Source organism: Lissotriton helveticus, chromosome 1_1, assembly GCF_964261635.1.
Source record: "Lissotriton helveticus chromosome 1_1, aLisHel1.1, whole genome shotgun sequence".
Taxonomy (NCBI): Eukaryota; Metazoa; Chordata; class Amphibia; order Caudata; family Salamandridae; genus Lissotriton; species Lissotriton helveticus.
The window spans coordinates 494,998,819-495,011,442 of record NC_136057.1 but is presented as its reverse complement, the minus strand read 5'-3'; the positions used below and the strand labels follow the sequence as shown (position 1 = coordinate 495,011,442).

Below are 12,624 nucleotides of genomic sequence, written 5' to 3'. Positions count from 1 at the left end.
TATTTCTGTTTTCACTAATGAGCCTTCCCTCCGCCCACAAAAGGCCCCTATTCAAGACAGGAATCCCTTAATAGGAAGCTGCATTGAGGAATAGAGACCAAAAGGGTGGTGACGGAGGGATCTCAGACAGGGACAGGGAGGACTGAGGTTTCAGGTAATGAAGATTACCGATACATAATATATTCATTAGCCTAAAACCTGTCCCCCTGACCATAATCTGTGAGAAGGCCCTTCTCGAAGAATATGGGCTGCGACTGGGGAACAGGTTTCTGGGTAATGCAAGTAGACCATCTTGCTACCTTGGTGTGCATAGATCTGAGCCTCTGTCCAGAACTTGGTCCTAACCAATTTGTCCTCCTTAAATCAGTGGGCCACCTGGGCACCACAGGAATAGGTCCGAAAGGCAACACCGTTTAGAATAATACATCACCTTTAATTATAACTACAGAAATTAAATAGTTTACATTGCAGAAATGCATGTAGTGGCTACCTTTTTAAACCATTCCTAGCCTCTTCTAGGGTGAACAATGCAGCAAGGCTGTCAGGACTGGTACAAGGTTGGGTCAGGTATAGCTAAAAAAAAGTGGAGTTCTGTTGTGACCTGTACACATTATTCGGAAGGTCTCATGTCTGGTGTTAGTTCCTTTTGATTTTACAGTGATTGTATGTATAATAAATTGGGAACAGCGTTTACCACGCAACTTTTACAACGCAGTACCTTTACCACGCAATTTATACAACGCAAGTCGTTACAACGACTTGCACTGGGGGGCGCTCTAGGGTAGGGAATAGTTCATTTACTATCCAAAACCTTCCCTACTATCCACGGGGACTGGAGTTGGAATAGTAAATTAAACTATTCACTATCCAGCACCCCCCAACGCAAGTCGTTGTAATGACTTGCGTTGTGAAAGTTGCGTGGTAAATGCATGCGTTGTAAAAGCATGCGTGGTAATGACATACATCCATAATAAATATAGTTATTGGGCCTTTCATTAAGCCCTCTTCATCCATTGGACTGTAATTGTGTCAATCACATTTTACTTCCACCCACTGCAGCATAGCTCAGTGAGTCAGCACACTTCAGCCATTGACTGTGTTCACAGTGAGTGCCTGCATTTTGCTTCTTCAGAAATAGCACATCCACACACAAAGTAGTTCCCTTCAGTGCCAGGGACAACTATGACAATGGGTGCTTTCTGATGCCAAATAAATCAGTAAAGTTTTGGAAAACCTGCAACAAAGTAAAACAAGCTCTGACAAATTGCAACGTCCGTCCTTCATGTGTATGGCCTTCTTAACAGGCACTAACCCAACCTGCTACAAAATGGAGGTCATCATTGCTGAACTAAAATCTTTCAGTTCTTCAGTCGTGATTTTCATAAGAAGTCCCAAAACAACTATGTATCATAAATAAGAACAACCAGGTTTGAGAATGTAGTTCGGTCCTATAATATTGCCTGACCTATATCACACATAATAACCATGAACAAATAGGTTGGCTATAAATACTCATTTAGATAAAGTCATTTTTGGACGTCCAGGTTTTTTCTACCATTTTTTCATTGAGTCGTAGATGTCTGTTGCTGACTCAACCAGCTTAACCAAATATAAAATAACTGAGAAATGTGCTTCCAGCCCTGTTTTACTCGACAAACCTGAGTGATTTAGGCAATTCAAATTAGACTTTCAGCTTCTTTTGCCTCCCAGACTTTTGTTTTCCCTTCCATGCTTGGTCTTGTAGGGGGATGGGGGGGGAAGTTTTTTTAGGAGTCGTTTGCTGGAACTGTCAAATTCCAGGATTGCAGTATACAACTAGGCTGCATAGTCTTGGTTCAATCTTATACCATTTTCTACCACCATCCTCGACTTCCTATCTCTTTATCTCACTCCTTCAGGTTATTTTTTGTATCCCTGTTTGTCACTGTTTTACTATCTCACTTTTCCTCCTTTCTCTATTTTCTGCTTTTCTATCTCTTGCTCTGGGTCAAAGTATGATGAACTAAGCTTTGGCCTCAGCCGTGGCACATGCAAATAGGAGCGGTGGGGCCGGGTTGGGGGGGGGGGGCGACAGGATTCGACAGACAACCAGGAGGGAAAATTAAATAAATAAATAATTTTCACTTGTCGTCGTCTTTCGAAACCCATCCCCCACCCAGCCCACTGCTTTTACCTGCACTGGCCGTGGCTGTTGCGCCTTATTTTGAGTTTGGGGTTCCGATGGACTGACAAACCCACTGTGGCAGCGAGCCTGTAGCCTGACCACTCTATAACAAGTTGGGCGGTTGGACTGCCACTGGACTGCTCTTACCGCCAGTGATTCGTGATCCTTGGTGGTCTTGCAGTGATCTGAGACCCCTAATATGCTGGTGGTGCAGCAGTGGCACCGCCATGCGTATTAGGAGTTTTCTCACCACCACCATTTTCATGGTGGTAAGCCCGCCATGAAAAGTGTGGTGGTGAGGAAACAAAGGGGGCCCTACAGGCCCCTTGGTGCATCTGCGCCAGGGGATGTGTGCAGGGGGGCACATAGTGTGCCCCCCTGTCTGCATGCACCCCCAGTTCCTTCAGGGCCTGGACTTCACAGTCCATGCCCTACTGGAACATGCAATGGCGTTCCCATTGTGGTGCCTTGCTATGCCTCACGTATGAGCCTTAACACTGCACTGCCAAGGACCAGCCGCCACAGGACAGCCTGACCCGGATTCCTGTCGGAATCCAGCAGACAGTTGCATTATGACTTTGGCGGTGTGGCAGTGGGCTGCTGGCGTGGCAGCCCGCTGCCACACAGCTTAATTCATAATAAGCCACTATGGGCCAGATGTAGGAGCCAAAATACGGGTCGGTAACGGCCGATTTCGGCCATTACCGACCGGTATTTAGAAATTGGTATGTAGGGGCCTTTATTTTACAGCATCAATTTTCCCCGCTCTCGCCCCAATGACGCTCACAGGTGGTTTACACCTCTTTTGAAAACTTTTAAACTCGAAGTTCGTCAAATGGAGCGAAAATGGCGAATAGCCTACTCAGAACAAGATAGAGCCAATTACTGTAAGGCCCGAAAGGACTATCAAAAGCTCATTCAGAAACATAAAACAGAATATTTCTCGGAAAAAATTCTAAATGCTCACAACAAATCAAGAGAACTGTTCAACATTGTGGAAAATCTTAGCGCCAGTGACAGAACCTCTCTCCCGGTGGTTCCCACTCAGGAGCTCTGTAACTCGCTAAACTCCTTCTTTGTTGACAAAATCTGCACTATAAAACGGGGTATCTCCACCACTCAGTCCCCCCTCCTTTTGGCGGACACCTTTTACAATCCTGTGACCCTGGATTCTTTTCCCTCCATCAATAGTGCTAATTTAATTAAACTTCTTGCTAAGATTAAATCAGGTTCTCCTGATGATATCTGCCCCCCTTATATTCTGAATGAAGTAGGAACTAGCATCTCCGCGGGTCTACTTTCTATGCTGAATGGATCGCTCACACAGGGCAAAGTCCCAAATAATTTTTAAAAGGCCCTCCTCATTCCCCTTTTAAAAAAGCCAGGATCCAATCCGCTCGATCCGCTCAATTATAGGCCCATATCCCTGCTGCCTTACTGCGCCAAACTTTTGGAGGCTCATGTATGTGACAGCATCTCCAAATTTCTGGAGGAATCAAAGTACCTTGCACCCAATCAGGCTGGCTTCCGCCCTTGTCACTCTACTGAGGGAGTCATTCTCTCGGTACAGAACACTTTGAGGCGGAACGCGGATGCAGGGATCCACCAGGCTCTGGTGCTACTTGACCTCTCTGCTGCGTTCGACACGGTCGACTACGCCATCCTGGTCGACCGTGTCGAGCAGGCAGGTCTTAGGGGCCCTGCGCTGAGCTGGATCCGCTCATTTATCACTGGCCGCACTCAATCAGTTAGACTGGGTTCCTTCACTGCCCCTACTATATCTACCATCTGTGGGGTACCTCAGGGCTCATCTTTATCACCCCTGCTTTTTAATCTGTATCTACGTCCCCTTTTATACTCCCTCAGGAATGCGAAAGTCACCATCCTCAACTATGCAGATGATTTGCAGCTCATCTTCCCTTTGAACACCAAGGACTCAGTGGTAGAATTTCAAAACACCATGTCCCACTTCATGAGTTGGATGAGCTGCAATCATCTGAAACTTAATCCAGGCAAGACCGAATTGGTCTTGCCTGGACAGAGTGCACTTAGTTGGAACCCTAGCTTCTGGCCTTCTAGCATGGGTGCCCCTCCATATAAGTCATCCTCGGTTAAGAGCCTGGGAATTTTCATTAGTGAGGATCTCTCTCTAAAAAAACAGGTAGGAGCAGTCGTGTCATCCAGCTTTTTCCAGCTGAAGAAAATTAAGAAAATTGCCTGTTTTTTCTCCCCGGCTGCTCTTACACAGATCGTCATTTCCCTGGTTCTTTCCAGACTAGATTTCTCTAACAGCCTTTATTTTGGCCTTCAAATTGGAGAGCTTAAACGCCTCCAGCTCGTTCAGAACCAGGCAGCCAGACTCCTCCTGAATCTCTCCAAGAGGCAGTCTGTTAGACTTGGCTTGAAGCAGCTACACTGGTTGCCTGTTGAGCAACGCGTTGCTTTTAAAGCAGGATGCATCTTATTTAAGTCTCTACATGACTCTGGCCCCCTATTCATTAGAGATCTATTCAAAAGATACAGCCCTTCCCGGAATCTCCGGTCCATCCATAAATCCCTTTTGATCGTCCCTCCCTATAAGAGGAAACGTCTCGGAGGCAGCTGCTTTGACCACCTTGCAGCTGCCTTCTGGAACTCTCTCCCCCTTGATCTCAAACTGAATGATAACATCCTCAGTTTTAGACACTCTCTGAAAACCTGGCTCTTCTCGCAGGCGCATTACTGAGTTGTCTCACTTCTACCGGGATTGTTCTGTTACGCTCCTTCCTACAGCGCCATGAAGCCCTTGGGCGTACGAGCGATTAATAAATTTATTTTAACATTAACATTAACAGAATCGGTAAATTTACCGATTCGGCAAATTTACCGATTCTGTAAAAATACCGAATCGGTAATTTTACTGATTCGGTAAATCCAAATGTAGGTGGGACTCTTCTGAGTCCCAAAGGCCTTTCAGATTCGGTATTTTACCACACAATTCAATTGGGTGGTAAAATACTGAATCCAGGTGTGCATGCACATGTGTGCATGCACACCTGTGCCATGTGACAGACAGACATGCCCTTAGGGCATGTCTGTGTGCCACATGGCACACATGCCTGTATTTGGGGTGCTAGAGGGTGTCAAAGTGACACCCCCTGCACCCTGGCAGAAATCGGTATTTACCGATTCGGTAATTACCGAATCGGTAATTCCCATTGATTCCTATGGGCTTCACAGCCCATAGGAATCAATAGGAAATACCGATTCGGTATTTACGGAATCGGTAAATACCGAATATTAACGATTCGGTATTTCAATTTCTAGAAATACCTACATCTCCACCCTTCCTATTTACTGATTCATAAATACCGAATCGGTAAAATTCGGTATTTATGAATCGGTAAATACGAATTACCTACATCTAGCCCTAAGTCTCGGCTCCCGAAAATGTATTCACGTACTCACAACCAGGATAGAATAAGTACAGCGCTGGGACGCCCCATTGCCGGGGTAGCCATGCGCTATATAAGCAGACTTAACATAACATAACATAACTAGTCTTCACCCTCCGCTTATATGAACTGCGGTGAAAGGCCAATTAAAGTGCAGCTGCACTTGCAAAAGCTACAGGCAGGCATGAGGAAGGCAGGAGGGATGAAATGGGGAAACTGTGGCTTATAATTTAAAAAAAAAAAGATCAGCGTTGAGAGTTATTCTTTATATTTCATACAAACACTGAATTACAGTCAACCAGATGTATGGTAATCTAACTTTTAAGTACTATAACCCTATAATTATCCAACTTGCACTGGAGAAACACATTAATTTGAGCTTGTCAGCCATCACATTTTCCCTCACCATAAAAATATGCGAAATTCCTGGGCATTTCTGAAGTACTTAAGTAAAAGCATGAATGTTATACAAATTAATTAATGTTGTGCTCCCACAGATGCTACAGAGTTTACAACGTTTAGCTAAATAGACCCACAACAGCTGTATCCACCATGCACAACGATTTACTCCGAGATGGTAGACACAAAATAACTCGGTGTGTTATTGGCCAGTTAGCTTGCGACTCGCTTTTGGCTCTGAAACACAAGCAGGAACCAGGCACGTTCTCTTAATGTTGGAGGGATGTTGGCGTCGCCAGAGTCATACTTAATGTGCTCGTAACTGGCCACGAGAATGTGCAACTGGGACCTTTTATTAACAGGCTCACGTCACTCGTGACGCCTGTGAGGGATGCGTGTGGGGGTGCAAGTGTGCCCACTCCCATAGGGGAGTGGCTACTAACTCTGTGCCTGTCGAGACACTCGAACGTGTCTCGCAGGACACAACAGTATGGTATGCCAAATTGAAGTAGTAAGTTTGTTTTGCTGGTATATCACGTTATGCTACGTTATTTAGAACGTTACAAATTGAATCCTCAGTGTAGTTATGTCCAATAGATTTTGAATGACAAGGCTGAAAGGAGGCTTATATATCAAATCTAAGTCTTAACAACAGCTTCCTCGGTTATGGTACAGGGTGTCTTGAATCAACAGTGGGGTTAGGCCCAGCCCGGAAACCGCTGCTGGAATTCATTTGTGCTCGACTGGAATCCCGCAGACCCCCTGACATTCTGACTTTACAGAAGGGATTTCATAAATAGGCCCTTTCATCCAATCCTAACGTGCTCCTTTGCTGTGAATTAAATGTAACACCTGTCTGTGGAACTGCCCCCCTAGAATGTGAGGTCTAGAGGTCAGAGCGCAAGGAGAGGGCACAGGACTCCAGAGTTCACGTCACACGTCCTCGTCAAAAACATACTCCCACACCCAGTACATCTGACCAACGAGGCACCGGAAAAACACGGCAGTAAAGCGGGGCCCGTGCATTCATTTCTGGTGAGTTATGAATGCCCCAAAGCCCTCAGCTGCAAGGAATGCTCTATTCTGCACGTTTAACTCTAATAGGGGGCATATAGTGTAATGGGGAAACCCGGTCTCTTTATTCAGTCCTGCGTCACTGACAGTCAACAATAATCATTCTAGAACGCTCCTTTAATGACGTCTGCTAGGGTTTGAGACAGTATGACTACATTACCCAGAGGGGACCTTTAATATCACTGACATCAGTCACATTAACGCCAGACTACCGCCCCTAGGACTGAGACGCTGAGGTTGGAAGGACACAGCCTCACAGACTCCCATGTTGTGATGAAGAAAGTCAGTTTATTGCTTTTTGATGAAGTTCAAGCCCACCCCATTATGGCCCACAACATGAAGGTCAGCTTGTTGTACCTCTGCTACAGGACCGACACCACCCCATCCGCCCACCACACCCCAAGGGGGCGAACCACTGAAACCTCAATCCAGATGCCGGCTCTGTCTAAGCTCAAGAACATCTTGTCAACTCGAGCCTAAAACGTCCTAGGGGCCACAGCAGCCAATCACGTTGAACTCCTGGCCTCAGCCCAGCCTCCTGTGCGTCCAGCGAACCTCCCTAAGCTCAAAAAACACCTTTGGCATAGTCGGTGTCTGTTATGAAGAGCTCTTATGTCCCTGGGCGCCATATATAGGGTGCACAATGAATGAATGAATGAATATGCACGTGTTTAGCGCATGGCTACCCAGGGGCAACCCATCGCTAAAAGACATAGGGAGCACAAGACAAGTGACGTGCATCTTAGTTCATAATAATCTGATATTCTAAAGAGAAACGCTTCCACTGCGAAGGAAAAACACTTCTCTGAATCTAGAAGACACTATCATATTGTAACATTATAATTGGTGCATAATTTGCATGGCATATATTTCCAAGGCTCGGCTCCTGCAGGGGCTCTTAGAGCCAGAGCGGACTCTTGGCTCAACTCTCCGTGCTAACTTGCTGTCTCATCCACCTCTTCCTCCGCACAACAGGTCTTGTGGTGATCTGGGGCTCAGCTGCCTCTGTGCCATCCTACCCTCGCCTTCCAGTGCACTGTGATTCAAGTGTCCACATTCACCTGGGAAATGTTGCTTTAGTAGTACAGGGGACACCGAGCTGTGGCCCACTCAGCCTCCAAAAATGAGCCCCGAGCCTTGTTCCACCCCTCATATTCCACCCCTCCATCTGATACAAGATGGCTGCTCTTGTAATGCTAACCATGATAGTGGGAGATCAGCTCGTGCTTCTCTGCCATTCTCTTGCCCACCTACTCTTAGGTCGGCCTCCAACCTCCAGCGCATCAAGGCCTAGAACTCTGATGGTTATTTTAGGCTTTTTAAGCTTTATCCCCATGCAAATCGTGCATCAGGTACCAAGTGTCATCGCTAAGGTTCTGTTAGCGCCGGTGCATGCGCAGCACCCGCTGAGCTAGCTTAAGTAACGGATGAGGGATGACAGTACTGTCTGTGGGTTGTTACACTCCCCGCTCTGTGTCCTGCTCACTTTCAGCGGAAGGGGCTCGACCAATATGAAGCCTTGTGTAAATAGATTGTGTGTCCCTGAGGTGACAGGTTTGAAACAGCCCTTCCAGTGTCACGCCCTTCCAGTGTCACGCCCTTTCAGTGTCACGCCAGTAGGGCACTGGTCCCTATTATTAAAACTGCGCAGTAAATAAAACAAAACTCTGTTTAAAAATACTGTCCATTCCACCAGGGAGGCGAGAGACAACATGAAACTACGAGCATTGAGCAGTGAGTGGCCTCTCCACGCACAGAGGAGGGTGGGTGCGTGATGCACTGCGCAACAAGTATGGCGTGCGTGATTCATGACGTCACGAAGTAAGGGGCGGTAGTGCCAGGGGGTCCTCGGCCTTGCATGTGAATAGGAGGGGTCCACCTTCAGCAGAGAAGAGGGGGACACACCGGATGGGGGGCGCTCTCGGCCAACGAGTCCACCATTTTATCTCCCCTTGCATCCTGCGCTCGCGAGCCCTGCCTGGCTAACAAGGAGGTCGCGGTGGCTTGACTGCATATTTTAAATACATTCAAGGTAAAGACATATATGGCCAAAAAAACCGCCTCTAGGGCAAAGTGCTGCATTATACTGCAGTCAGGCTATGTCGCTGTGTTTTATTATACAACATGCATCTCGAAAGCAGAGGAGGGAGACCATCTCTGTTCATATTACATACACAGCCAGCCAGAAATCACAAGCCACCCCCCACAAGCAGTGTGAATCAAAAACAGACAAGCAACAGATACTCAGATAGAACCCGACACCTAAAAAAGAAAAGCTGCTTCTTCAAAGATGACCTTGAGAATTAGTAGGCTCCACATCACCAGAAGCTCTTTGGTTTTGGCAAATACATTGAAGTAGGAAATATACCTTTTGTTGCATGAGTGGGTTGGACAAGACACTAAATTACATGTGATGAAAAGTTGCTGCCATCCAGCCACACCTTGTGCTACAGAGGGTGGCATGTGTGGGCTGTAGTGTGATTGCACAGACGTGCGCGTCCCAACCCTACGCCTGTTTGCAGAGGCTTATACGACGCTGCCTTACACTGCAGAGGTGTCCTGGGGGAGCGCGCGCCTCTGTGCGCTCGGAGATGCGCTCCGTGAATGCAGTCAAGGTCAAGCCCTGACATGGGAAATGCAACGCTGCACCTGTCAGAAATGCAAGCAGGACCGGTGGCTTTGGTATCACCGAGTGAATATAAAAAGATCAGCAGAGCTGAGGCTGCGCGTGACACCGGATACCTGGGCGCAGCGTCCACTGCAGAGCCCAGCCTCCCCGAGCGGGCGAGACCATCGCCGCCGGGGGCTCCGGGAGATAACTGGGCTGCTAATGCCTTGGCGACACAGCGACCCGCTGCACACTGTTATACATTAATACCAGCGGGGGGGGGGGGGGGGGGTGCGTAAAGAGACATGTGGACAGCAAGACAGATATACATACGTAAAGAAAGAGGTTGGATGACTAGATTGGACGAATGTCTGAACGGGTCAGGAGAGGGCGGAGGGGGGGGGCGAATGAGCTGCTAGATGGAAGAATGGATGGACAGTTCGTTGGGTGGGGGGTTATGCTGACAGGTAGGGGAATGGAAGAATGGATGGGTGAACGAAGGGGGGTGGCAGGATAGTGGTAGATCTGATCAACAGGTGGACGGATACATGGATGGATATGCAGGCTGGCGGGAGGGTGAGTGGATGCTGGGTGGGGGAGAGGGGAAATGGACGAGTGGAAGGACGAATAGTCGGGGTGGGTAGGTAGGTGATGAGTGGTCGAAGGTTAGATGGATGAATGGACGGGTGAATAGAATGACATATGAGGAATAGGACAAACAGATGGACGCATGAAAAGACGAAGTGGCTGGATGGACGAAAAGCAGCGCTGAATGTGTTTGGTATCGAAATGGCAGAGAGGGGGGGTCGGAGAGAAAGAAGCGCTCTACTTTAAAACAAACTTCACGCTCTTGCACAGAAGGGAAAGTGCGTCTTACCGCTGGCATTCTTGCCGCATATGAGGTGCTGGTGCGGCTGCAGCAGCCCCCAGAACTCGGAGTCGTTGTTGACGGTCTGCTCCACTGCCTCGGCTGTGAACATGGGGGGCTCCCCGTCCTCCTTGTCGGGGGGCCTCGGGCCGGCCTGCAGCAGCCGGCGGTGCAGCTCCCTGAAGAGGCTCTCCATGCAGGCAGTCAGGTAGATGGCGGCGTGCTCGTGGATGCGCAGCGCCACCCGGCTGTCCACCATCCAGCGGTAGAAGCGGCCCACGGAGAGGGCCAGCCCGCAGCGCGCAGACTTGCCCCGGCTCAGGCGGTCGGCGCCGCCCGTGCTCATGTTGTAGAGGGAGAGGGCGCCCAGCGCCGCCGCTGTGCCGCCCGCCGACAGGCTCCAGGTGAGCACCACCTCCATGGCGCTCTGCACCTCGGCGCGGGTGCACTTGGCGAAGCGCAGGCTCAGCCGCTGCGCCTCCCGGGCGATGCGCACCAGCGCCCGGCTGAGCAGCGCGGACAGGCGGGCCACCGCATCCCGGCCGAGGGGGGCCGCGCCCGTGGGCTCCTTGCGCAGCAGCGCCTCCACCTCCTCCAGGGTCCAGGGCACCTCGTCGAGCTCGGGCAGCCGGGAGCACTGGCCCGAGCAGTCCGGCACCTCCGAGTCTTCGGCCAGGACAGTGTTGACGGTGTCGAAGCTGTTGTGCCGGCTGTGCATGGAGCCAGTTAGCGGCCCGCCCTTGGCTCCATGGGGGGGCGCCGCCGCCGGGTGAGAATCGGACGCCAGGGAGAGGTTGGACGAGCGGAGGGAGCCTGCGGCACCACCATACCCGGAGTCCAGCGTGGAGTCCTCCAGCGTCCTCACGGCGGTCTTAGCTCTCCGTGCCATGGCTGCACTTCATACTGCACCAGAGGGGCCAAGGGGGGCTAGGGCACCTGCGCTCGCATCAGGTGCGCAGCGGGGCAGCGAACAGCTGGGCGTGGAGCGGATGGAGGGAGGCTCGCTCACTCACTCTCCCGGCAGAACAGCAGCAATGCACCAGGGCTGCCCAATTCCGATCCCGCACTGCACTATACAGCAGACCCAAAAGCAGCCTGAAGGCTGGGGGCGGGGCTACGCAGAGCAGGAGGCCCGGCAGCCAATGGAGTCTGCGGGTGGCACATTCCATTCAGTAGCAGCAGCAGCAGGGAATGTGAGGCGCTACAGAACTGGAATGTCAAGAGTGTGGGCAGAATCCTGCGCGGGAACTGGACGCGCCACTCTCTTCAGCGAGCATGGTCTCATTCAGAAACTCCCATCTCCTCCCTCCCTCCCCGAGCCATCCATCACACTGACACGTTCTGAAACAGAAAATGAATGTCGAGGCTTGAATGTAAACGTGCATTCTTCCTGTCATCGGACACTTTCCTGAATTGCACAAGCGTGTTCCAAAACAGCTGGTGGAAGTGGCAACACACACCAAGCAAAAATGCAGCATGTTCTTATTTGTAATGACGACTACTCCAAGCTTTGATACAGTCTATTGAGTTTACTGGTCTCCGATAGGGCAACGTTAGCAATGGGGAGAATACATACTGCGCACACACATGCACAAGTATTCTTGAAAAGTGGATTAGTAAAGCGTAAAGGCGTAAAGCACAATGACAAGCGGTGCCAGTAGTCACTGGTGTTCCAAATCATGTAGCAATGACAGCCCACTATTCGCTTGGTCTTGAAATAACGTTAGTGTAGGGTGACCAAATGTAGGGTGACCAAACCTCGAAAGCCAAAAAATGGGACATTTCGCAAAAACAGAAGGACTACAATTTTACATCCACCAAGTGGCACAGAATTACTTACATGACAGCGCTCCTCAACAGGGAAACAGGCAACAAGTAGCTAAGGGAATTGAAAGCAACTTCTAAACCTGGGATTAGACGTTTACATAAAGTGAATGGGTGGATATGCTATCTTGATATGCACATCACCATATGTACAGAGGCCATGGGAATTGCATTATTTCACTCTCCAACCATTTGTTATTGGGTGCTAAAACATTGCCAAATACTCATCCACCTAGAGTATTACACTTTTGGA

General features: G+C 49.3%; 1 protein-coding gene across 1 annotated transcript in view; it reads right to left on the bottom strand.

The window, feature by feature from the left end:
* Positions 1-11,609, bottom strand: part of ABTB3 (ankyrin repeat and BTB domain containing 3) — a 778,151-nt gene extending 766,542 nt beyond the window's left edge. Inside the window, exon 1 of the mRNA XM_078673942.1 lies at positions 10,557-11,609. Within this exon, the coding sequence (XP_078530068.1) occupies positions 10,557-11,436 (880 nt within the window). The 5' untranslated portion in view covers positions 11,437-11,609. The remainder of the gene's footprint in view (positions 1-10,556) is intronic.
* Between the last annotated feature and the right edge of the window lie 1,015 nt (positions 11,610-12,624).